The 24888-nt window shown below is 25.8% G+C and overlaps 1 protein-coding gene across 1 annotated transcript in view; it reads left to right on the forward strand.

The window, feature by feature from the left end:
- Positions 1-18979, forward strand: part of Col4a1 (Collagen type IV alpha 1) — a 53997-nt gene extending 35018 nt beyond the window's left edge. Inside the window, exons 32-69 of the mRNA XM_015517831.2 lie at positions 825-917; positions 992-1026; positions 1145-1181; positions 3745-3807; positions 3909-3971; positions 4818-4895; positions 5006-5050; positions 5138-5173; positions 5265-5318; positions 5389-5451; positions 5912-5974; positions 6104-6166; positions 6845-6880; positions 7041-7130; positions 7341-7438; positions 7617-7716; positions 9576-9643; positions 10130-10228; positions 10829-10902; positions 11002-11099; positions 11432-11476; positions 11543-11644; positions 11792-11890; positions 11973-12041; positions 12204-12257; positions 13206-13261; positions 13449-13491; positions 13789-13860; positions 14002-14073; positions 14186-14239; positions 14460-14531; positions 14701-14790; positions 14930-15010; positions 15077-15165; positions 15817-16018; positions 16936-17107; positions 17200-17314; positions 18423-18979. Of these exons, the coding sequence (XP_015373317.1) occupies positions 825-917; positions 992-1026; positions 1145-1181; positions 3745-3807; positions 3909-3971; positions 4818-4895; positions 5006-5050; positions 5138-5173; positions 5265-5318; positions 5389-5451; positions 5912-5974; positions 6104-6166; positions 6845-6880; positions 7041-7130; positions 7341-7438; positions 7617-7716; positions 9576-9643; positions 10130-10228; positions 10829-10902; positions 11002-11099; positions 11432-11476; positions 11543-11644; positions 11792-11890; positions 11973-12041; positions 12204-12257; positions 13206-13261; positions 13449-13491; positions 13789-13860; positions 14002-14073; positions 14186-14239; positions 14460-14531; positions 14701-14790; positions 14930-15010; positions 15077-15165; positions 15817-16018; positions 16936-17107; positions 17200-17314; positions 18423-18680 (3101 nt within the window). The 3' untranslated portion in view covers positions 18681-18979. The remainder of the gene's footprint in view (positions 1-824; positions 918-991; positions 1027-1144; positions 1182-3744; positions 3808-3908; positions 3972-4817; positions 4896-5005; positions 5051-5137; positions 5174-5264; positions 5319-5388; positions 5452-5911; positions 5975-6103; positions 6167-6844; positions 6881-7040; positions 7131-7340; positions 7439-7616; positions 7717-9575; positions 9644-10129; positions 10229-10828; positions 10903-11001; positions 11100-11431; positions 11477-11542; positions 11645-11791; positions 11891-11972; positions 12042-12203; positions 12258-13205; positions 13262-13448; positions 13492-13788; positions 13861-14001; positions 14074-14185; positions 14240-14459; positions 14532-14700; positions 14791-14929; positions 15011-15076; positions 15166-15816; positions 16019-16935; positions 17108-17199; positions 17315-18422) is intronic.
- The last annotated feature ends 5909 nt before the right edge of the window (positions 18980-24888 follow it).

A 24888-nucleotide genomic window follows, 5' to 3' on the forward strand; every position in this document is an offset into this window, starting at 1 on the left:
ATGCAAAAAAAAGGAATATAAAATGTCAAAAATTATAGTATAAAATTTATTAAAAATGGTTTTTAATTTAATTTTTATATTTATATTAATATTGGATACAGGATATTAAACATTAGTACAAATAATTGTTTAAAAAGCATTTAAACGAGAAAAGCGGTTTTGATTTCGGCATTTTACTGTTAACACATTTCACTGTACACTCGCGAATGCCGAATAGGTACTAAACGATATTATACTGAAATACCTACTTATAACTTAATCGTGAAATTCGTGACTGATATACGATATGCTATACAATTACTTATCTAAGTTATCTAGTTTTCTAGCAATTGCCTTATTTTATCGAATCGTTATCTTTACCTAACCCGTATATAGCGTGTGACTTGTGTAAAATATTATTTAATAAAATATAAATTTGACATAATATATACAGCCCGTGTAAAATAAAAAAAAAATGTTTTCAAACAAGTCAATTGACGGAATTTGATTAAAAAATACTAGAAAATGAACTAAAAAAGCAAAAAATGACCTCAAAATGCGAAAAAATAACCTAAAAAATTAAAAACGTCAAAAAATGCAAAAATATGCAAAATAAAAGTTTCATAGATGTATTCGTTATTACATAATTCAAATTATGTACTCACAAAGCTATGTTTTACAATCACTAAAAAAAAATGCACTTTTCTATGAATTCACAGCCCTAATGATAAGTAGTTAAATTACAAATTAATTTTAATATACCTACATTATGTACCTACTTAAAAATATTAATGTATTATATTAATTTCCTCTTGACTAACATTGAGTAAATATGTAACTGATAGGTAATTGCGAACTCATGAATATTGAAAAAATTCAAAAGGGTGAACCTGGAAGTCAAGGGGAAAAAGGCGAACCTGGTCCACCAGGGGTTGATGGTTAGTAACTAATTAAGTGGATTTAAATTTAATTTACTTTTGATTACCTACTGTTAATTATTTATTCATTATAGGTTATCCGGGAGAAAAGGGATCAATAGGACCAATTGTAAGTATCACAAAAAGTATCATTAATAATAATAATTTATCACAATATTTAAAGTATTTTAAATTTTTGATCTTCAAAACAAATATTTTTTAAACACATAAATTTTTTTGTGTAATAGGGTCTTAATGGACCAGTAGGACCAAGAGGAATTCCAGGTGAGTAACCTAAATTTTAACATAATTTTTTTTAAAATTAATTTCATTATGTCATAATATATTGTAATAGTATACCTAAAATATACGTATGTACGACGAAAAAATATCTCGCATTCTCATTAGATTTTGAGTGTATTTTTTTTTTTTTTTTTGGTGTATTTAAATAAAATTGATATCACATAATTCCATGACCACTCGCAGTGTGTGTACCTCACAGACTTCTATAATAACTAGATAAGTAACTCCGCGCATTAGTTGAAGCCGGGTTCCGCCATTTTCTCGGTTGGCAAATAGTATGCAATATTATATATGTATTTATGGTAAACATTAATTGATGTAGCATTGTATTATATTATTTCTAGACTTGTTGTTTGTAACAAAAAAAAAATTATTTTGTCATTATTGTTATATATCACATTTAAAAAAATTTATAATTTCATTTATTCCTTATACATTTTGTATATGCCAACCAATGTTTTGCCAACCGAAAAGATGGCAGTCATCCCCGTGCGAGATTCACTGATAACAATGTAAATATTATAAGAGTTCCTTATCTAGTAAGTATAGATGTTTGTGGTGTACCTACATACACATGGATGTGTGCGTTTGTCGTCGGTGGAAAAAATAAAATCTCTAGAAATATCATACGTGTGGTCCAAGTTAGTACACTCAGCACTGTATTATAATGGTTTTTAAAAAACTGTAACGAAAAAAACAAAACCAAAAAGGGGGAGACGGAACGTACCGTGTATATATAATATATTTTAACATCGTTTAGCCGTATAGCCCGTACTTACTTTGTGTTTTTGGGTTCGATAAAATTTTTTTCTACCGTTTTTACGAGGCCTATTTGTTCAATGGTAGTACCCATAATAATAATAATAATAATAATAATAATAATAATAATAATAATAATAATAATAATAATAATAATAATAATAATAATACCCATAATACCCAGAGCGGAACGATGAATGTATTGATTTTACAATAATGTGTGTGTGTGTTTTTTGTGTGTCTGTGAGTGTGTATACGATAAGTTGAAAAATAATGCTTTGATTTTCAACTTCAGTTTCTTTTCCGGTTGCAAAGATCATTTAGTTGGTGATGCATTGGGGAGACCAAATTTTAAAATTCTCAGTGGTTTTCAAAAGCATCCGGAAAAAAGAAAAAAAACGGGATTTTTTACGCTAAATAAATTTTTGAGAAAATCAATTTTAGATATTGGTGTAATTCTAAAACAAATTAACGTTGACACATGCAATTTTTACTTAATGTTTAAACTGGCATTTTCTATACTTGATAACATTTTAAAAATAGTTCAAATATTTTTAAGAGTAGACTCCCCTAAATGGCATGGCGTATGTGCTTGACGCTATCTAGAAGAGATGTGGTTATTTTTTGATAATTAATTGTTATTTGTTAGTCGTTGTCGTCGTTGCGAGGTTGACCTGACGTTATTCATTTGCTGTTACGTTATTTTAATAAATCATTTTTCTAAGCCTTTATTCGTCTTATTATTTCTCTTCGAAGTGAAAGTTAAAATAAATCATCAGAAGTGGGATTTGATCCGAAGGACGTAGTGTGACGTGTTGGGGCCTTTTGTGAATGTTATAAGAGAGGACCTGGACTTGTTCACCCGAGGTTGTGCGGAAGCGATCGCGTTTGTGTTAACGGGTCGTGCACTCTGGCAATCAGGTGGTGAAGCAACGGTCGCGGTGGGCGACGAGGGACCAGCGTCGATCGAGTTTGATTGGAGGACGCAGGATGGTCGAATGTAAACATCCGTTAACTTGGGAATATAGCGTCATGGGTCTCTGCGGGTTGGTTAGCTTAGTGGTAGAGCAATCGTCCGGCAAGCGAGAGACCCGAGTTCGATTCTCGGTCCAGCAGCTAGATTTTTGACGTTATTTCCTTGGGAGAAGTTAACATATTAAGTTATTTATATACGTTTGAAATTTGAAATCTTTTTAGTTTTTTTTTTATAATTGACACTAAATATTATTCGTTATATAAAAAGCTTCAAAATTTAATGCATGGCTCCTTATATATTTTCACAATTGTATTTAAAAATTATGAAAAATACACAATTATTTTTTAGTAACTATTGAAAGTACGAATTTCGATGAAAAATGTAAAAAATAACCAACATTTACAATTTATTTTGAGTTAATAAATCCAAGATTTGAAAATTCAATAAAGATTCTTCATGGGTTTGTCTACTTTTATCAAATAAAAAATGTCTACTGGAAATTCAAATAAAATTTTTATGAGTATTTGAATTACAACATTAGATAGGTATTTACTCAATATCTAATGTACTGATATTCTTATTTGAATGTTATTAAAAAAAGAATGACTATACAAACTTGAAATTTGTACCTACCATATGTTTATCTTGCCATTCCTATACTTGATATAATATTCAAAGTATTTTAACAATCTTAAGTTATTAATTGACATTTGAAATTTTCACGATATATGACTTATACAAATTTAATGTATTCTATCTATATTTTATATAAGGATTAAAATGTTCTTAACCAATGTAATTTATATTTAGGTCTTGTGGGCCCCAGAGGACTACCAGGTATTCGTGGAGAAAAAGGAAATACTGGACCAATGGGTTAGTATATTATGTACATTTAAAAGACTTAATTAATGTGAAAAATAAATTACTTTGTTAATTATGTTGGTATATTACATTTCTTATTTATCTGTATTTAGGTTTCATTGGAGAACCTGGACGTGATGGAGAAAGAGGATACCCAGGATTACCTTCACCTAAAGGTAGTTTCAAAATATATATTATTTAAATATGGACTGTATTACTAGTTAACACATTGTTTATTAAATACTTAATGTTAAATAAATTAAAATGGAAAGAAATTGATACTATAAGTTAGGACGCTCTTATTGGCAAGTTTGATGATAATTTGAATCAATTTAAGATTATGATTACAAAAAACAATAATTTAACAGTTCTAAGTTCAATCTCAAAAATAATAAATTGATTCAAGTGTTTAAATTCACTTTATCATCTTAATATTGTCATGTTTAATTTCGGATTTAAATAAAAATTCAAAAATAATAATTATCTATTCTACTTAAATATATTGAATTATTAGATTATTTATTCAATGATCTACCTTTTATTAAATAAAAAATCAACTTAAAAATAGGTACAAAATGAATAGGTATATTATTCTAAATAATATATATTCAAATTAAGCTTAAGATGTTTTTGCGCATTGTTATTGTTACAAATAATCTTTTTTGTAGGCTATTAGGAATATATATTGATAAACAAACATTGAAAATACTAATTATAACAAAATGTGGTCGTCTATGTTTGAATTAATTCAATACGTAATTTTATTTTCCTAATGTATTGGATGTTCACAAAAAAAAAAAAATTAAATTATTTAAATTATAATTTATTTTTAAAACTTAAAATTTCTTAACTTTAGATACTCTGCTACATCATTAGTATATTATCGTAATAAGCTTACTATTTACTTTTGTTTTATATGTTTTTAATACTTGCGATGTGCAAACACCAAACGAATTTTTTATCTGGTGGATAAATGATACGCTAACAACGAATTCAAATTCTGTATGAATTTCATTTTTTAGGTGTCAAAGGTGAACCCGGTATACCTATAGTTGGACCAAAGGGTTCAGAAGGACTTCCAGGCGAAAAGGGTGAAAGAGGTAATTTTAATTAATACTTACTATAAATGCTAATTAAAAACATAATTCAATCATTGTTTTTTCAACGGTATAATGTCAACCATAATAATACGTTATTTAACTTTGATCAGGTCTTCAAGGGCCATTTGGAAGACCAGGAGTGTCTGGTGAACCAGGTATGTTAAATATGGCTTAAATATCGAATAAATTACATCAGGTAGAATGGAATATATAAATACAGGTTTTCTTTTTACACATTTTAGGAACTCCTGGATCACCTGGTGAAAAAGGAAGTCAAGGTAGTATATTATTAGATTGTTTTATTTAAATTTAATCGTTTCGGTATTTGTATCATCTTTTTAAATTTGTTATTTTGGTGTTTCTGTTTAGGTGAACCTGGTTTAGAAGGATTAACTGGACAGCCGGGAGCTAAGGGCGAACCTGGTGAATAATCTTAAAAAATAATATATTAAATACCTTTTGTAACAAAATGTGTTAAATTTTTATCCAACAGGCCCTGTAGGACCGAGTGGACCTCCTGGTAATGATGGCCTACCTGGCTTAGACGGTCCAAAAGGTAATAGTTTGATAACATTTTTTTTCGAAATAAAAACAATCATTGTTTATAATAACTACTGACTTAATCAATATCCAATTTTTACAATAAAATTGTGAATATTTACAATTAAATTATTATTATACAAGTTATAACTCACAAGCTTATCATGCTCATTCAAATAACATAATATGTGGCATTTTTATACCTATGTAATAAACTTTCGAGGGCCATTGGTGTTATGTATTGTATTTATTATTTACTTATACATCTTAAATATTAATATATAAATCAACCATTAATCGATACAATGTTAAGTTTTAATATTGAAAAACTGATGGTTAAAACTTAATACTAAATAAACCTATGGTGCACATAAATCCCATTATATAATATAATTATAATGACAACTAATATAATTAATTCCAATTTTTTTCTTCTGTTATTTAACGTAATTGATTAAAAATATATTATTTGTTAGGTGAAACTGGATTACCAGGTGAACCAGGAAGACAAGGACTGCAAGGATTCCCTGGGCCAAAAGGTAAATTTATTTCTGAAGTATGCAATTTGATTATAACGTGGTATAAGATATTTTTGTTTAAGTACTTGTCGATAATAATTCGTCTATTCTTTTAATTTTTGACCTATAATGAAATTAATTTAATTTTAGGTGATACTGGACCTACAGGTCCGGAAGGTCCAAAAGGATTTGCAGGATTTAGAGGAATGCCAGGTATATAAAATTATATATATACTTTATTATTTATATTTCAATTTGTTTGCAAATTATAACATAATAAATAAGTATTATTTTTTTTGTTTTACTAATGTTAGCCATTAGTTAGGTTTACCTGTAATTGTTTATTTAATACTGGTATCCTACATTATTTTACAATTATAAAATCAATCCAAGATAGCTAATGTCTTAGATAGGTGATCAAATAAAGAATTTGTACAACTATTTATATCAAAAACAAAATTGGATCCAATAGATATTAGGTACTCTATAATTGGTAGTTTTAGTTGTTTTTGGAAACTTGCAATCGTATTTTAAAAAAATGTGAAAAAAAGGTAAAACTAGGTATTACTGAAAATCCGTTTTGATCAATGATCTCTTGTTTTATTTGCCATTTTTTATATACCTGACTGTTTTTATAGTCTTCAGATTTTAGGAGTTTTATAAAAAATTAAATTGAATCACTTTGCTATATAATAATTGCGGAGTATGTTTTTGTAATGCATAATATGTTAAATTTGAATTAAATAATAAATCAAGCGTGCCTATCTATTTTTTTTTTTTTTTTTTGAACTGCTATCAAATAAATTTACCTAAGTTATTATTAAATCGTTTTAGTAACTAAATTCTTGTTAAAAAGTTATTTATTCATCCTTCATATTTTTATTTTTATAGGTGCAGTTGGAAAACCTGGAATCGATGGAATGCCAGGTAATATATTTATGACTGATTAAAGATTTTTATTTATTAGAACATGTATTACGCAATTAAATTATGGTTACATTTCAAATAGTTATTATACTAACTGAAAAGTTTATTTAAATTTCTCCCTTTTATTTATGTCCAACAAAATTTTATTCAAAATTTGTAGGAGAAAAGGGTGATAAAGGAGATACTGGATTACCTGGAATTAGTGGGCCACCAGGAGAAGATGGTTTGCCAGGACCACAAGGATATAGAGGTATGTTTAATTTTAGAATGAATAATTTCGTATTAATGTAATTTTTAATTTTAAAATATATTAATATTTTATCTACATAATGATATTAAATGAAAAAAATATTTAAATTCTTATCAGATTAAAATATAAATTAAAATTGGAGAATTTTACTAATTTTTTTGTATTATTTAAATATTTATAGATTTTAAATATTATTATTATGAATTTCAGGTGAAAAAGGTGATATAGGTTTTCCTGGACCTCCGGGTGAAACTGGATTACGTGGTCTACCTGGTCCTATGGGTGAACGTGGTCCTTTAGGATTACCGGTAAATTATGAATTTTTACTATAACTCAAAATAGTCACTGTAGGTATGTTATAATTACCAAGTTTAAATACTATAACTTGATATTTTCCTAAAAATTGTAGAATTCTGTGTAACTTATAATGGAAAATACAGTACATTTTAATATTAAATTGTTAATGTTCATTTTTATACATTATAGGGTTTAAAAGGTGAACCCGGTCCAGTATCAGAAAAGGGACAGAAAGGAGAGCCCGGTGAATCCGGTCTCAGAGGACCTCAAGGACAACCAGGAATAGATGGTAAATAAACATTGTAAACAAGTCCTACTCTTAATAAGAATTTAAAGGGATTTCTAAGTGACCAATTTTCAATCAAATATCATAATACAAATGTATTATAATTTATTTTTGTTTAATTTTATGGCATATATTATACGTAGTGTATTTGCTGTCCTCAGTATTTAGAAACGAAACGCGTACTATCTAAGTGAAAATTGAGTTTTTCTTTGAGTGCCAGATAGGGTAAGTACCGGCTCACCAAGGTTTAGAATTTGGAGTAGCTCAAAACCCGTTAAATTGGGTTAGAACAAATAAGTTAAACACAAAATCTCTCAAAATAGAGTGCGGTCCAGTGAATTAAACTCGGTAACTCACTAGATCATTTTAGGTCTATTTTTATTTATCGGTAAACTAAAGAATGCCATTTTATGCTACCTCACTTAGTTAAAAAATTATCGATTAAAAAAGTATTAAATGTTTTTAGTTATTGTGGACATAGTATATATCTTTATGTATTACCTTAATACTACTTACCTACATTAATTCAAATATAAACTACCTATATTTTAATTCATAAAAAATACTGAACTGAATGAAAGATCTTCAAGTAAATTAGATTTTTGCACCAAAATGAATCGACTTTATACTCTTAAGTTTCAATCCCAGAATGTTATAATTTTCAGAGTATTTCACGTTTGACTCAAATTTGTGAAATATTATTCCCAGTAGCTTACAAAATTAAATTTTTGTTTCCGGTATCATAGACAATCGTGCTTCGCCGATTTATAATACTCCCGTTAAAAGTAATTAGGTACCTACTTACTATCATACTAATAATATTTCAGACAAAAAATTAAGAACTAGAACAGTTATTGCTTATTAAAAGTATCATCACAATGGTCGCCGCTTATTGGACTCACGGTTATTGCTCATTTGCCTATTATACTCAAAACGGCTGGTCCCGATTCGCACATAAACTAACACACAGCAAAAAATTCGTCTATTCGACTCACAAACCGATTAATTGGGTCGTTTGAAAATTAGATAAATAAAGAAAATATGCACATACGAGTACATTGAACAAACGTGTTATAAATAAGTTGGTACCTTTTATCTATTTTATGATTATGAAGTTGGCCGAAGAAGGGAAAATCCAATCAAAATTAGATGGATTTTTATTAAAAAATTAATTAATTTTATTAATTATGTATATATTTAATTTATTTTATTTTATTTTTAATTGCGTATAGCTAGATTTTTATTTTTATACATACCTTGAATTTCAATACATATTTTTAAGTAAATACGTTTTTAAATTTAAGCGTTTTTGAAATTTTTTCGAGTCATTCGCCTTATTGACTCATTCGGTTAATCAACTCAAATTGTCGGGTTCCTAAGTGAGTCCAATAAGTGGTGACCACTGTATTACTAAAAACTATGTTTATTTGGATCTGGTTAACATTAATAGATAATAATATAATAAATAAACATCTATGTAAATATGGAAGTAAATACAGTTCTAATGTTCAATGTATTTAAGATTGATGCATGTTTCTAAAATAAATATAAAATATAAAATATTGTTTTAAAAATAGATTTCAATGATTTAATTATAGGTACTATGCAATAATAGAACTCGTTGCTAATGCACAATATGCAATTTCAACATATTATTTTAAATAAAGATTTAACCTTGGTCCAATAAATATTTTATTATAACCTAACCTAACCTATAGTCTGCTGACTGTTCGTTAGATGAAGTACCTAAATATAATATTATATTATATTCACTGTCGATTTTTGAAGCATAACAAAAAATTGTATTAGTGATTAAAGATATAATAATGTAAAAATAATGTTTTATTAAATTTAACCCTCAGGTTTACCTGGAATGAAGGGAGACACTGGATTCCCAGGAATTGGATTACAAGGATGGTCAGGACAAAAGGTAAATTTACATAATTAGTTTCTATTCTACCCTTATAATATCTATGCTATTTACTTTCTATTTTATGCTAAAAAATAAATTTTTTGTGATTTCGAGTAAGTGCAAAATTTTAGGTAGAATACATATAAATAAGAAAAAATATTAATAGTTCAATTACTTTAAGTTTTTAAGAAAATATGGCATTCTTATACGTACAGTTTATATATAATAGTATGTGATGTGTTAAAAAATAAATCCATTTTGACTTACTGAATAATTATTTAGTTTAAACAACTGAACAATTAAACAATTAATTACATAATACATTTTTATACTGTCTATTTTTTTTTGTCACTCAATTTCACTTTAAAATGTTAAGATCACTTCTTGAAAACTACTCTGAAATCTTGAAACATATTAATCTAACTTTTTACACATTTAATTTATATTATGTGGTTATTATATTATTTAAAAATAAAAATTGATCTTGTACAATGTATCTTTCAGGGAGAACCCGGTACACCAGGATATGATGGACGACCTGGAAATGATGGTGAAAAAGGAGTTGCTGGAGTCGCTGGTGTTCCAGGAATGAAAGGTGACACGGTAAGTGTATAATATGATGATTATAATAAATTGCTTAAGATAATTATTTTATATTAACATACATTTTTGATAGTGATAGTAAACAATCACAGGCGTGGCTTTTTTATTTTTTTTTGACCACCCACCCTTTTACAAACCCCCTTAGAAAAAAAATTAATAAAGAAAGAAAATAGGCATACAAGACATGAAGGATATAGTATTTTCAGTTCAACATATTGTACTACAATTATTATGATAAAATTGATAAAAATAATTTCTGATTTTCCAAAATATAAAATAGTGAGTTATTGGATCTGTTTACTTATATACCTGGTACATATCTAAAAAATGTCCAACCTTAGGTGTAGCATAGCTTTTCAAGCTACACCTGTGCGCACGCCTATGTGAACAATTAATAACCTATGTTATAATAACTTATAAATAAACACAATTTTATAAGTTATATATATATTATATAGATATAAGATATACTTATAAATGTAATATAATATTGTAATAATATAAGTATTATATTTTAATGAGATATTATAAAAATATAATATATTTATCGATTAAATAGAATACTTTTTGATACTAAAAGAGCCTATTTGTTTTTAAAAGGGACCTCGTGGAGTCCCAGGAACACCAGGACCTCCGGGAATGGATGCTTTAGACGGAATAAAAGGCAATGCAGGGTATAGTAAAAATAAATTATATGTATAAATTAATTTAGTCTTTACAGCTATATAACAAATTATTTATAATAAACAAACAAAAATGTTTATGATTTTTAGTTTCCCAGGAATTCCTGGACTAGAAGGAGAAAAGGGTGACATCGGGTACCCCGGAATACCAGGGTTAGACGGAGAGAAAGGAGAACGAGGCTTACCAGGTATCTGATTTCAGTTTATGTTAATTTTTAGTTATGATCAAATCGTATTTGAATATTTATTAAGCATATTACTTATATGAAAATTACATGTTTTTTTTTACTTAAAACTTAATCAATCTACTTAATATGCTAATGTTTGCTGACTAACTTCTATGTATTTAACAATACACAATAAAAATATTTGATTTATAATTTGATTATAACATGAATAATTAGTATGATTAAATACGCCCATATTAGTACTTACTCGTTTATTTACAAAATATATATAATTCCATACAATTATAATGAGATATAAATATATTAATTACCTATTCAATTTATTACCTTAGGGTTAATTGGACCAACTGGATTAAAAGGAGCAATGGGAGATAAAGGTAATATATCATAAATTTGATTAATAATATTCATCTTAAATTTTAATATTGCATGATACGTTTTAGGTGATCGAGGATTGCCAGGTCCTGCAGTTGATATTAAAGGAGATAAAGGTGAACCAGGGCCACCAGGTTTTCCAGGAATACCTGGTCCAGTAGGACCTGCTGGTAAGAATACTTTTTATCCTAAAAGTACAGGAATTAATCAATAATTATTTTGATATATTATACTTTTATGATTTTTACTTTAATATTCTAACAGAGTTGTATATTTTTACTTTAAATAAATGCAGTGAATTACTTTTTATTCTTTAGGACTTAATGGTCCACCTGGTATCGAAGGAGAAAAGGGTGACATGGGATTACCAGGTGCAACTGGTTATCCGGGTCCTTCAGGACCAAGAGGCGAAAAAGGTATATTGTAATAACAGATGTTATTTAGTAATCAAAAAAATATAAAATTATTATATTCTACCATTTTTCTCTAATGTTTAAGGCAATATCGGTCCTCAAGGATTGCCAGGCATCCCTGGAACAACAGTCAAAGGAGAAAAGGGATTACCAGGTAAAGTAATACTAAGTATAGTCAATATAACATCATGTTATGAAAAATGTTTAATAAATGGTATACATTTTAATCTAGATTCAAAAGTTATTAATTTTTGTAAATGATAAATTAAAAATCTATCATTAAAATGTCTTAATCATTTTTTATCATATTTCTTAGGGTTATTGGGTAAACATGGCAGAGATGGACTACCTGGTTTATCGGGAGAAAAAGGTAAAGCATTTAGAAATGTAGTTTATTTTCTTTCAGTCACTTAACCAATTTATTATAAACATGTTGTAGAAACTAAAGTATTGTAAAAAAAATATTGGTAAATAATAAATTGAACACTATTAGTAGGTACATGGCATATTGATAATGAAATTAAACATGTAAACATTTCTTCTATAAAATTATCTGTAGATGTATTACTGCTTACTATTACTGTTAAAAATATGAAAATGTATATAATATTTCTATATTTTAAAGTAAAATTTTAATTAATGCATTCTATAATTTGTTTAAACAAATTTAGTAGGATCTATAGATAAGATAAGACAAAGGAAATTAAACTGATTTAAAAATTAATACTGTGTTATTAGATCAATATACAAATTTGATTAGTACTGTCTGAATAAAAAAAGGAGATTTTTTAATATGAAAAACATCATGTTTTGAATATATTAAAATATTGTAGGTATACAGATTTTTATAGTAGACTTTAATAGATGCTTAAATATTTTGTAAACAAACATGAAATGATAATATGAACTAATATAATTAGTTATTATACTTATAATTATAATAACTATTATTATAATATTTAGAGAATTTTTATATTTCTTAACGTTTTTTTAAAATTTTTCCATATTCCATAATTTCATTTTTTTATCACATTTAAAACGATTTGTTATTACAAATATGTACATATATATTTACATAATTTGTTTTTTTATACTTATAAATTCTAGCCTTAGCCATCATACTAATATATTGAAAAAAAATATATTGGTAGATATTAATGGACAATACTAATCACAATATTATATTATATATTTTACAGTAGGTAGTATATCAGCAACAATATCTGACATTTTGATATTTTATAATAATATAATTATGGAGAAATTTATCAATATTTATTTAGAAATGATTAAAAATTATGATGTATTATTATTTCAGGTGACAAAGGACTATCCGGATTACCAGGATTACCTGGTCCTGTGGGGCCAGTTGGTGTATGTTTTATTACTATTATTATTTTAATGTAACTACCTTAATTTTTCAGCTTATTAAAACGGTATCTTCAACTTTCAGTTGAAAATAATTAATAATTATTAATTTTTAATTACCTATAATTTAAAGATTTTTAAGATTTATGTTTAGTAATAGCTTTTAATTTAATATAATTTTTAATATTTTTAGTTCCCCGGTTCACCAGGTGATGTTGGAGCAATTGGACCACCAGGTATATAATAATATATTTTACGATAAAAAATAATATAATCATCAAATGTATTTATAGATTTTATTTATTATTATGATCTTCTATAAACAAAATATAGGCATGAGGTTTTTTTTTTATTAAGATTTAAAATCAATTATTTTATTTTAAATAGTTTAGTTTTGTAAAAGTTTCAGTATTTATTTCAGTAAACAGTAAATACTTTTATATTTTATGTTGTACATGAAGTAATAAATGTTTAGTTTAGACAAATTACATTTTTTTGCCATCTACATTAAATAATCAATATTATTTTTTCAGGTTTCCCTGGATCTCCTGGATTAGATGGACTTCCGGGTATACCAGGCAAGGATGGTCCACCAGGATTAATGGGTAAGTACCTAACTAATATTAGTTAATCATTCAATTTATATAAAGCAACTAAAACTAAGCTATCAAAAAAATGGCTTAAAATACATATTAATAGCTACAATACCAAGTATAATTAATAATTCAAATGTTATCTAATTATAGGATTCAAAGGAGAACCAGGAAATCCAGCACCTTATGGTGAAAAAGGAGATAAGGGCGATGCAGGTTTTCCAGGTATTGTATATCATTTTAAAGTTAACCTTAATAAATATATAACTTGTGTAGAAATATCAATAAAGATTGATTCAATTTAGTTTATAATGAGGTAATTAATTTTATATTTTAGGGGAACCAGGTTATCCTGGATCTAAAGGTGATAAAGGAGATAGAGGATATCCAGGTAAACAACAAAATATATTTAAACTAATCTTAAATTATATGAAAGAATGAATAGGAACAATTAATAGATTTAAAATTTAATCAGATTCTTGATTGTTCTCTGGGCTGGTAAATATTCCGTACCAGCTATCGGTTACTATACTATCCCAGATATTTAATACCTATATAGTTTTATAATATTTTTTAATAATTAGAGTTGTATAAATGTTTGTATATTTAAGGACTTGAAGGAATACAAGGTGTACAAGGGTTACCAGGTGATAAAGGAATAGCTGGAGTTCCGGGAAAAATAGGTATGTTCCACAAATTAAAACTATAGCATTAATACTTGTTAGTTGTTAATCATAGAACAATGACATTTTAATATCATTAACCATTTTACATAAAAATGTATTAAATAATAATAATAATAATAAAAATATGATAATAATTTTCAAACATCAAACACGTTACTTTTATTAGGTATGCCTGGAATATCTGGAATTAAAGGCGATAAAGGAGAACCAGGTTTAGCACCTCCACCAGGATCCAAAGGAGAACGTGGATTACCTGGTATTTCATTTTTTTAATATCTCTTTTATTTAAATATTTTGACATTTAATGCAGAATAAATACTTTTAGACACAATTTTATAACCATATTATTAAAAAAGATGGTATCCATATTATAAAATGTAATATATTTTTTTTAGGACCTGTTGGTTGGCCTGGTGAAAAAGGAGATCGTGGCATTGATGGCCTCCCTGGTTTGGAAGGATTAAAAGGAAATATCGGTAAAAAATAATGAGTTAATTTCCAATATACATATTTATGTATATATTTTTTGTTTCAAAATTTAGGTGTTCCTGGTTTGAATGGTCCAGTTGGTCCTCCTGGTTCAGAAGGTGAAAAGGGTGAACCGGGAATAGATGGGCTTCCAGGCTTACAAGTATGTTAATTAATAATAGTTTTAGTTATTAGGTATAATCAGCATTTTTTTTACACTATTGAATTACAAAAATACATGGTGCAATGAATTAAACTAATGTACCTATCTATTTGCACGTAGAGAAACATGAAAATAAATAATATTATTCTGTAAGGAATTAGTTTTGGTATCTACGTAGAAACTTTTCTATTTTGTAAGCTAAGAAAATATAGAAATAATATGCATTTGCACTTATTAAAATATATGTTTATAAATCTAATGGACTTCTTATGTTGGATTAAATAAACAATCACTAAGCATTTTATAAATCAATAGTGAAAATTTTGTCTATTATAAATTGATCAGTTTTTGGTGAATCATTAAATTAAATATTCCACAATTGAGTTTATTTTTTTAGTCATTCAATTGTATTTTTAATTCATATTAAAATACTTATATCATTAGTATTGAAGAGGAAACTATATACTTTGATTATAATCAAACATTGTAATTGTTTTTTTTTTTTAAAATTAATTCCAAAGGTGTATGAACAGTTAGAAATTTTTAATAGTTAATTGGGACTAACACCAATAAAAATATTACTAAAACATTTTATATAAACGTATATTGTATATTGCCTAAAATATATTAAATTTATTTATGTGTATCCAGGGACCACCAGGTTTACGAGGAAACGATGGACCTGCTGGTAAATCCTGTGAATCAGAACCAAATTATTCAACAGGGATTCTATTGGTAAAACATAGTCAAAGTTCTTCGATACCTCAATGCGAACCAAATCACGCACAACTTTGGGATGGATTTAGTTTGTTATATATTGAAGGAAATGAAAAATCCCACAATCAAGACTTAGGTAACTTTTTATATTTTTTTAAAATAATTATTGTTATTATTTTATAGTATTTTCTAATGTTATAGGATTTTTTCCGATACTCCAAAATTGTTATAAAAATGAACTATTGCCTATTGGTAAAGATCCTAAGGTCTTCTTTTTCAATTATTTTGTAATACATCATGTATTTTCTACAGTAATTTGAAATGCGAGTGCATGGTTTGTGTAAGTGAATTTTGTAGAAGTTGTCATAGTAGTAAATCAACAAGTTTAGACGGAAAAAAAGAAAAGAAAATTTGTTATGCAGAGGCGTGGTGGTTTTTGTCGAATCATACATTTTTTGTGTGTGCATTTTTAGTTTAGGTTTTTGTATTTTTCACAATTTTTTTAAAAATATAATGGATTAAATTATTAAACTTTTAAAAATGCTTTAGCACAGATAATTATTTCTTTATAACTGAAAAAATATTGATTTTAAATTTTAAAGGTATTAGGAACAGAATTATTTTTGTTAAAAAAAAAGTTCTTAGAATGTACAAGAACGTTTTAAGAGAAGTATTCTGTTCACAAATACATAATTTATGTTTTCTAAGTACCGTTTTGTCAATCGCTTAAATTTATTCTAGTTAACCTAATATAGTTAGTGTTGAAGCTCCTGTGCCCTGCATAATTTGAAAAATGTTAAAAGTGTACACAAACTACATAGATTTACTTATACCAGACCTAAAATAAATTATATTTGAAATGTTCAGTTGTTAATTGATTACTTAATTGTCTTATTTTCGTGATAGAAATGAGTTATACGTTAATGATTGCATTGCCATTGAAAACTAAATTATACATTACATAAATTATAAGTACATGCTTAGATAATTACTACTTAATAATTATAATTTACATTCAGAAACGTCAGAATTAAACATTTTGATTGTTTTCAGGATTCGCCGGTTCTTGTATCCGGAAGTTCTCGACCATGCCATTTTTGTTCTGTGACTTCAACAATGTATGCAACTACGCCAGTAGAAACGACAAGTCGTATTGGCTCAGCACAAATGCACCGTTACCGATGATGCCAGTTGAAGAGAATGATATTCAAAAATATATTTCTAGGTAAAAGCTATCATCGATATAAAATAACTGATGCAGATTGATAGTCACCATATTTTATTTACATTATTTTTTTAATTGTAATGCGTTTATAGATGTGTCGTATGCGAAGCTCCTGCTAACGTAATTGCTGTACACAGTCAGGCGTCAACAATTCCCGACTGTCCCAATGGTTGGGAAGGTTTGTGGATTGGATACAGTTTTGTAATGGTAAGTTTTTACCGAATCAGGTAGATTTTGATATTTATGGCTACAGTGAAAAGTATTTAGTCGAATGAAAAAAAAAAAAATCATTATTAGATTATTAAAAAGTAGAAAGTAAATACTATAGTATACTATATATCCTCCAAAGCATACAGTTTAATCGAAGTTATTTGATTAGAAAAAGCGAATTTTATATAACTATAGCTGAATCCTCGGTAATAGTATACAATAATATACATCTACAAAAAATCGTGTTATCATTCATCTGTTTCCTATAAACACAATTAATTGTAAGTTCGATCTGTAATTTATATCGGTATAGTAACGCACGAGTTATAATTAAAATAATACTTACAATTTAATAGATGATTCCTCATAAATTGATTTACCGAAAATGATAGTTAGCAAGTTAAAAATTAAAATTAAGTTAAAACGTTAAGTTGATATTAACTGAATTACATAACTTGTTAGGTACATTTTTTCTGGAACTAATTTTAACTTAATTAGTTACATATTAAACATATTTAATGTGTTAATTTTAAGTTAATTTTGTACAGATATATTAAAATTGAGTTAAATTTTTAATTACTTATTAAACATTAACTATTTATATATAATTTTGCTACTTTATGGAATATTAGATAGGTATGTTAGTTTATAGATATATCCAAGAATAATATACAGGGAATGTAGAATTATTGGTTTGTGATTAATGAAAATAAATTTTCTAGTAGGTACATAAAGTATATAAAATCATAAAGATAGTATATACAACATGAGTTATATTATACTGGGTATAAGTGTATTATTACGAATTCACGGACTACGATTATCGTATGTCCTAGCTGATTCGCTTAAAAAACAAAATAAGTAGGTACCTAGATTGTTATTTTGCCCACATATTATAAGTACCTTTTATATAATTGTCAAATATTATATACATAGTTTTAATAAAATTATTGGACATATAATTATAATATTTGTATACATTAAATTCATATCGACTCCCACAAACATGTGTGAGTTTAGGTAGGAAAACCACTTCTGCACAATTTTTCGTTCATATAAACTAAACCTATTACAAAAGTAATTGTTTGCTTCTGTATGTTTTCAGCACACGGCTGCAGGTGCAGAAGGTGGTGGTCAATCACTAGCCAGTCCCGGTTCATGTCTGGAAGATTTTAGGGCAACGCCGTTCATCGAGTGTAACGGAGCGCGAGGAACATGTCATTATTTCGCCAACACCATGAGTTTTTGGATGGCAACGATTGACCCTGATGAACAGTTCACCAGCCCCAAGAGACAAACCTTGAAGAAAGACGATAGTCGCACTCGCATCAGTAGATGTCAAGTGTGCATACGAACAACATAGACCAACGATATCTTTAAGATACACGAAACGGATTATAGCCATATATTATAATTTTTTTTTTAATTTTTGATAATTTCGATGTATAAATTTTTATTATTATAATTTATAATATTATCATTATTTTTATTCTTATAATTATTATTACTATTCATCGGTAGGTAAGCATCTAAATCGATTTTGTATTATTTCCAAGCATTCGTTGTGTTAATTAATAATACATTTTAATCGAATTGTGTTCTTATATTTTTAAAATTATATAAATATGAGTATATATTAAATAAATGTATTTACAACATTCATCATATAATTTATTAGAATCTTAAATCTCAGAGTTTTCAATAATTTTTAACAATTCTGCGTGTATAACCTAATTTTAATAATGTGTATTAATGTCTAAATCAAATGTAAAAACAAAAATATGAGAAAAAAATTAATTTAAATTCCGACTATATTATATTAGAATTTCAATAAAATAATCGAAATATAAAATAGTCAAATTAGAAAAAAAAATTATGAACAATATTATAATTTTACATTTATAGAAAATATTATACTGCTTTATATAATACTAATAAATATATATTACCAAGCAATATAAAATATAATTATATATATATATACTTATATATTCCTAGAATCCTAGTCTTTAATCAATTAATTTATGATCAACATTATTTACGCTAAGCTATGAAAGTTATTAATTAATATACGAAAAATATTAATACAATTGAATATATCTCGAAGTGAATATAAATATATATATATATATATAAGCGGGAAAGTGGGTATCACTCTGCTGTATATTAGGTGGTGGGGTGGACCTCTGACTAGGGTAGGTTAAATTTGAATGCAATTATAGGTATTATTGTGTACGAAAAACGATTCTGAACGGAGATGATTTATCAGTCTAGGATATATTATTATATTTAAATATTGTCATATTATACTCTATTTTGAAAAAAAAATATATTAATTTTCAATTAGGACGCATTTTGCATAAGGCTTGGTTAATCAATTTTTCCAAAAACATTGCAACATTGCATGTAATTATCATAATGCATAATACCTTATATTATCATAGATATACATATACTTGGTTTGAGGATAAATGGTTGTTATTACGCGATTTCATAAAAATTTTAAACTCAAACGCTCAAACATATTTCCTATAATGAATGACGCATCAAATTTTCTCTATAGCTATTTGCAGCGAACCTAACGGAAAACTTAGTGTTGATTTTTATAACCTTAGATATAAATACAAACAACAATATGAATTTTGAAATATATGGTATATATGGAATTACATATATTATAAACATCAAAAATCGGCTAATTTGAAGAATTGTATTTTGGGGCTATGTTAATAATATTCGAAATTTGATTGAATTAACCCCTATTAAAAATGAATAAAGTACAAATTAAATATTTTAGCTTTATGATTATACATTTTATTGTATTGTGGAAATAAATGGATTTTAAACAACATAATTCAGCTAATTTAAAGAATTGTATTTTGGGTGTATAAGTATATCATATGAATATTGAATGAATGATCTTCATTATCCATGAATTATGTAATATTAGAAATCAAATAGCTAGCCAAAAATTCGATATTTTAGTTTATATATATACATAAGTTCTAAACAACTTAGTTCAGCTAATTTGAAGAATTGTGTTCTGGGGGTTGATAGTATATCATAAGACATTTTATTGTATTTACTCTTACTATTTATAAAAATGGTACAAACTACAAATTGATATTATTAAGCTTTCTGATTATACTATATATTATATTATGGTAATACATATATATTTTAAACAACATAATTCAGCTATTTTGAAGAATTGTATTTTGGGGCTATCGGCATATCATTTGAAATTTGAATGAATTAACTTTATTATCAATGAATAAAAGACAAGTTGATATTATATAACTTTCTGATTATACATTAAATAATATTATTGTAATACATATATTTTAAACATCATAATTCAGCTTATTTAAAGAATTGTATTCTTGGGGTTGAAAACATATCATTTCAAATTTGTATGAATATACTCTTATTATTTATAAATAAGATACAATGATAAATTATTTAGCTTTCTGATTATACATTATATTGAATTATGGTAATACATTTATATTAAACAACATAATTCAGCTTGGATCTATTTAGCTTTCTGGTTATACATTATTTTGTATTATGGTAATACCTATATTTTATAAAACATAATTCATCTAATTTGAAAAAATGTATTTTGGTGGTATGTGTATAAATTTAGAAATTTGAATGAATTAACTTTATTATCAATGAGTAGGGACAAATGGAATTTTTTAGCTTTCTTATAATAAATTATAATGTTTTTTTGGTAACATATATATTTTAAACGACATAATTTAGCTAAATTGAAGAAATGTATTCTGGGGGTTGATAGCAAATCATTTCAAATTTGACTGAATTAACTTTATTTTCCATGATTTATGTAATATTGGAAATCAAAAAGCTAGCAAAATGTCCAATATTTTAATTTATGTTTATACATAATTTTGATACAACAAAATTCAGCTAATTTGAAAATTTAAATTTTGGGGGTTGATAGCATATCATTTCAAATTTGTAGGAATATACTCTTATTAATTGAAAATAAGATACAATGATAAATTATTTAGCTTTCTGATTCTACATTATATTAAATTATGGTAATACATTTATATTAAACAACATAATTCAGCTTGAAACTATTCAGCTTTCTGGCTACACATTTTATTGTATTATTGAAATACGTGCATTTCAAACAACATAAACTTGAATGAATTAACAGCTATTATTAATGAATAAGGTACAAAATGGAATTTTTCCGCTTTCTAATTATACATTATATTTTTTCATGTTAATACATATATTTTAAACGATATAATTCAACTAATTTAAAAAAAATGTATTTTAGAGGTATGTGTATAATATTTGAAATTTGATTGAATTAACACCTATATAATATTAATGAATAAGGTACAAAATGAACTTTTTTAGCTTTGTTATTATAATTATATTTTTTTATGGTAACATATATATTTTAATCGAAATAATTCAGCTAATTTGAAGAATTGTATTTTTGGGGTATATGGATATCATTTGAAATTTGAATAAATGAAATTGATTATCCATGAATTATGTAATATTAGAAATCAAATAGATATCCAAACGTTCAATATTGTAGTTTATGTTTATACATAAGTTCGAAACAACAAAATTCAGCTTATTTGAAGATTTTAATTTTAGGGGTAGGAATATATCAAAAGAAACTTGTAAGAATTAACTATATTATTAAAGAATAAGGGACAAGTTGATGTTATTTAACTTTCTGATTATACATTATATTATATTATTGTAAGACATATATTTTAAACATCATAATTCAGCTAATTTTAAGAGTTATATTCTAGGGGTTGATACCATATAATATGACATTTTAATGGATTTACTCTTATTATTTATAAATATGTTACAAATTGATATTATTTTGCTTTCTGATTATACAATATATTATTTAATTGTGAGTCCTATATTTTAAACATCATAATTCAGCTATTTTTAAGAGTTGTATTCTAGGGGTTGATAGCATATCGTTTGAAATTTGAATGAATTAACTTTATTATCCATGAATAAGGGACAAGTTGATATTTTTTAGCTTTCTAATTATACTTTATATTTTATCATGGTAATACATATATTTTAAACAACATAATTCAGCTATTTTGAAGAATTGTATTTTGGGGGTATGGGCATATCATTTGAAAATTGAATGAATTAACTTTATTATCCATGAATTATGTTATATTAGTAATCAATAAGCTTGAAAAACGTCCAATATTTTAATTTTTGTTTATACATAAGTTCGTTACAACAATATTCAGCTTATTTGAAGAATTGAATTTTAGGGGTATGGATATATCAAAAGATACTTGTAAGATTTAACTTTATGATCAATGAATAAGGGACAAGTTGATGTTATTTAACTTCCTGATTATACATTATATTATATTATTATTGTAAGACATATATTTTAAACATCATAATTCAGCTAATTTTAAGAGTTGTATTCTAGGGGTTGATACCATATTATATGACATTTTAATGGATTTACTCTTATTATTTATAAATATGTTACAAATTGATATTATTTAGCTTTCTGATTATACAATATATTATTTAATTGTGAGTCCTATATTTTAAACATCATAATTCAGCTATTTTTAAGAGTTGTATTCTAGGGGTATGGGCATATCATTTGAAAATTGAATGAATTAACTTTATTATCCATGAATTATGATATATTAGTAATCAATTAGCTAGAAAAACGTCCAATATTTTAATTTTTGTTTATACATAAGTTCGAAACAACAAAATTCAGCTAATTTGAAGAATTGAATTTAAGGGGTATGAATAAATCAATAGACACTTGAATGATTTAACTTTATTATCAATGAATAGGGGACAAGTTGATGTTATTTAACTTTCTGATTATACATTATATTATATTATTGTAAGAAATATATTTTAAACATCATAATTCAGCTAATTTTAAGAGTTGCATTCTAGGGGTTGATAGCATATCGTTTGAAATTTGAATGAATTAACTTTATTATCCATGAATTATGTTATATTAGTAATCAATAAGCTAGAAAAACGTCCAATATTTTAATTTTTGTTTATACATAAGTTCAATACAACAAAATTCAGCTTATTTGAAGAATTGAATTTTAGGGGTATGGATATATCAAAAGAAACTTGTAAGATTTAACTTTATGATCAATGAATAAGGGACAAGTTGATGTTATTTAACTTCCTGATTATACATTATATTATATTATTGTAAGACATATATTTTAAACATCATAATTTAGCTAATTTTAAGAGTTGTATTCTAGGGGTTGATACCATATTATATGACATTTTAATGGATTTACTCTTATTATTTATAAATATGTTACAAATTGATATTATTTAGCTTTCTGATTATACAATATATTATTTAATTGTGAGTCCTATATTTTAAACATCATAATTCAGCTATTTTTAAGAGTTGTATTCTAGGGGTATGGGCATATCATTTGAAAATTGAATGAATTAACTTTATTATCCATGAATTATGATATATTAGTAATCAATTAGCTAGAAAAACGTCCAATATTTTAATTTTTGTTTATACATAAGTTCGAAACAATTAAATTCAGCTAATTTGAAGAATTGAATATAAGGGGTATGAATAAATCAATAGACACTTGAATGATTTAACTTTATTATCAATGAATAGGGGACAAGTTGATGTTATTTAACTTTCTGATTATACATTATATTATATTATTGTAAGAAATATATTTTAAACATCATAATTCAGCTAATTTTAAGAGTTTCATTTTAGGGGTTGATAGCATATCGTTTGAAATTTGAATGAATTAACTTTATTATCCACGAATAAGGGACAAGATGATATTATTTAGCTTTTTGATTATACACTATATTATATTATTGTAAAACATATATATTAAACAACATAATTCAGCTAATTTTAACGAATGTATTTAGGTTGTATGTGTATAATATAAGAAATTTGAATGAATTAACACCTATTATTAATGAATAAGGTACAAAATGGAATTTTTTAGCTTTCTAATTATACTTTATATTTTATCATGGTAATACATATATTTTAAACAACATAATTCAGCTATTTTGAAGAATTGTATTTTGGGGGTATGGGCATATCATTTGAAATTTGAATGAATTAACTTTATTATCCATGAATTATGTTATATTAAAAATCAAAAAGCTAGAAAAACGTCCAATATTTTAATTTTTGTTTATACATAAGTTCGAAACAACAAAATTCAGCTTATTTGAAGAATTTAATTTTAGGGGTAGGAATATATCAAAAGAAACTTGTAAGAATTAACTTTATTATTAATGAATAAGGGACAAGTTGATGTTATTTAACTTTCTGATTATACATTATATTATATTATTGTAAGACATATATTTTAAACATCATAATTCAGCTAATTTTAAGAGTTGTATTCTAGGGGTTGATACCATATCATATGACATTTTAATGGATTTACTCTTATTATTTATAAATATGTTACAAATTGATATTATTTTGCTTTCTGATTATACAATATATTATTTAATTGTGAGTCCTATAT

Source organism: Diuraphis noxia, unplaced genomic scaffold (genome assembly GCF_037042655.1).
Source record: "Diuraphis noxia isolate RWA-SAM2 unplaced genomic scaffold, SU_Dnox_SAM2 contig0001, whole genome shotgun sequence".
Lineage (NCBI taxonomy): Eukaryota > Metazoa > Arthropoda > Insecta > Hemiptera > Aphididae > Diuraphis > Diuraphis noxia.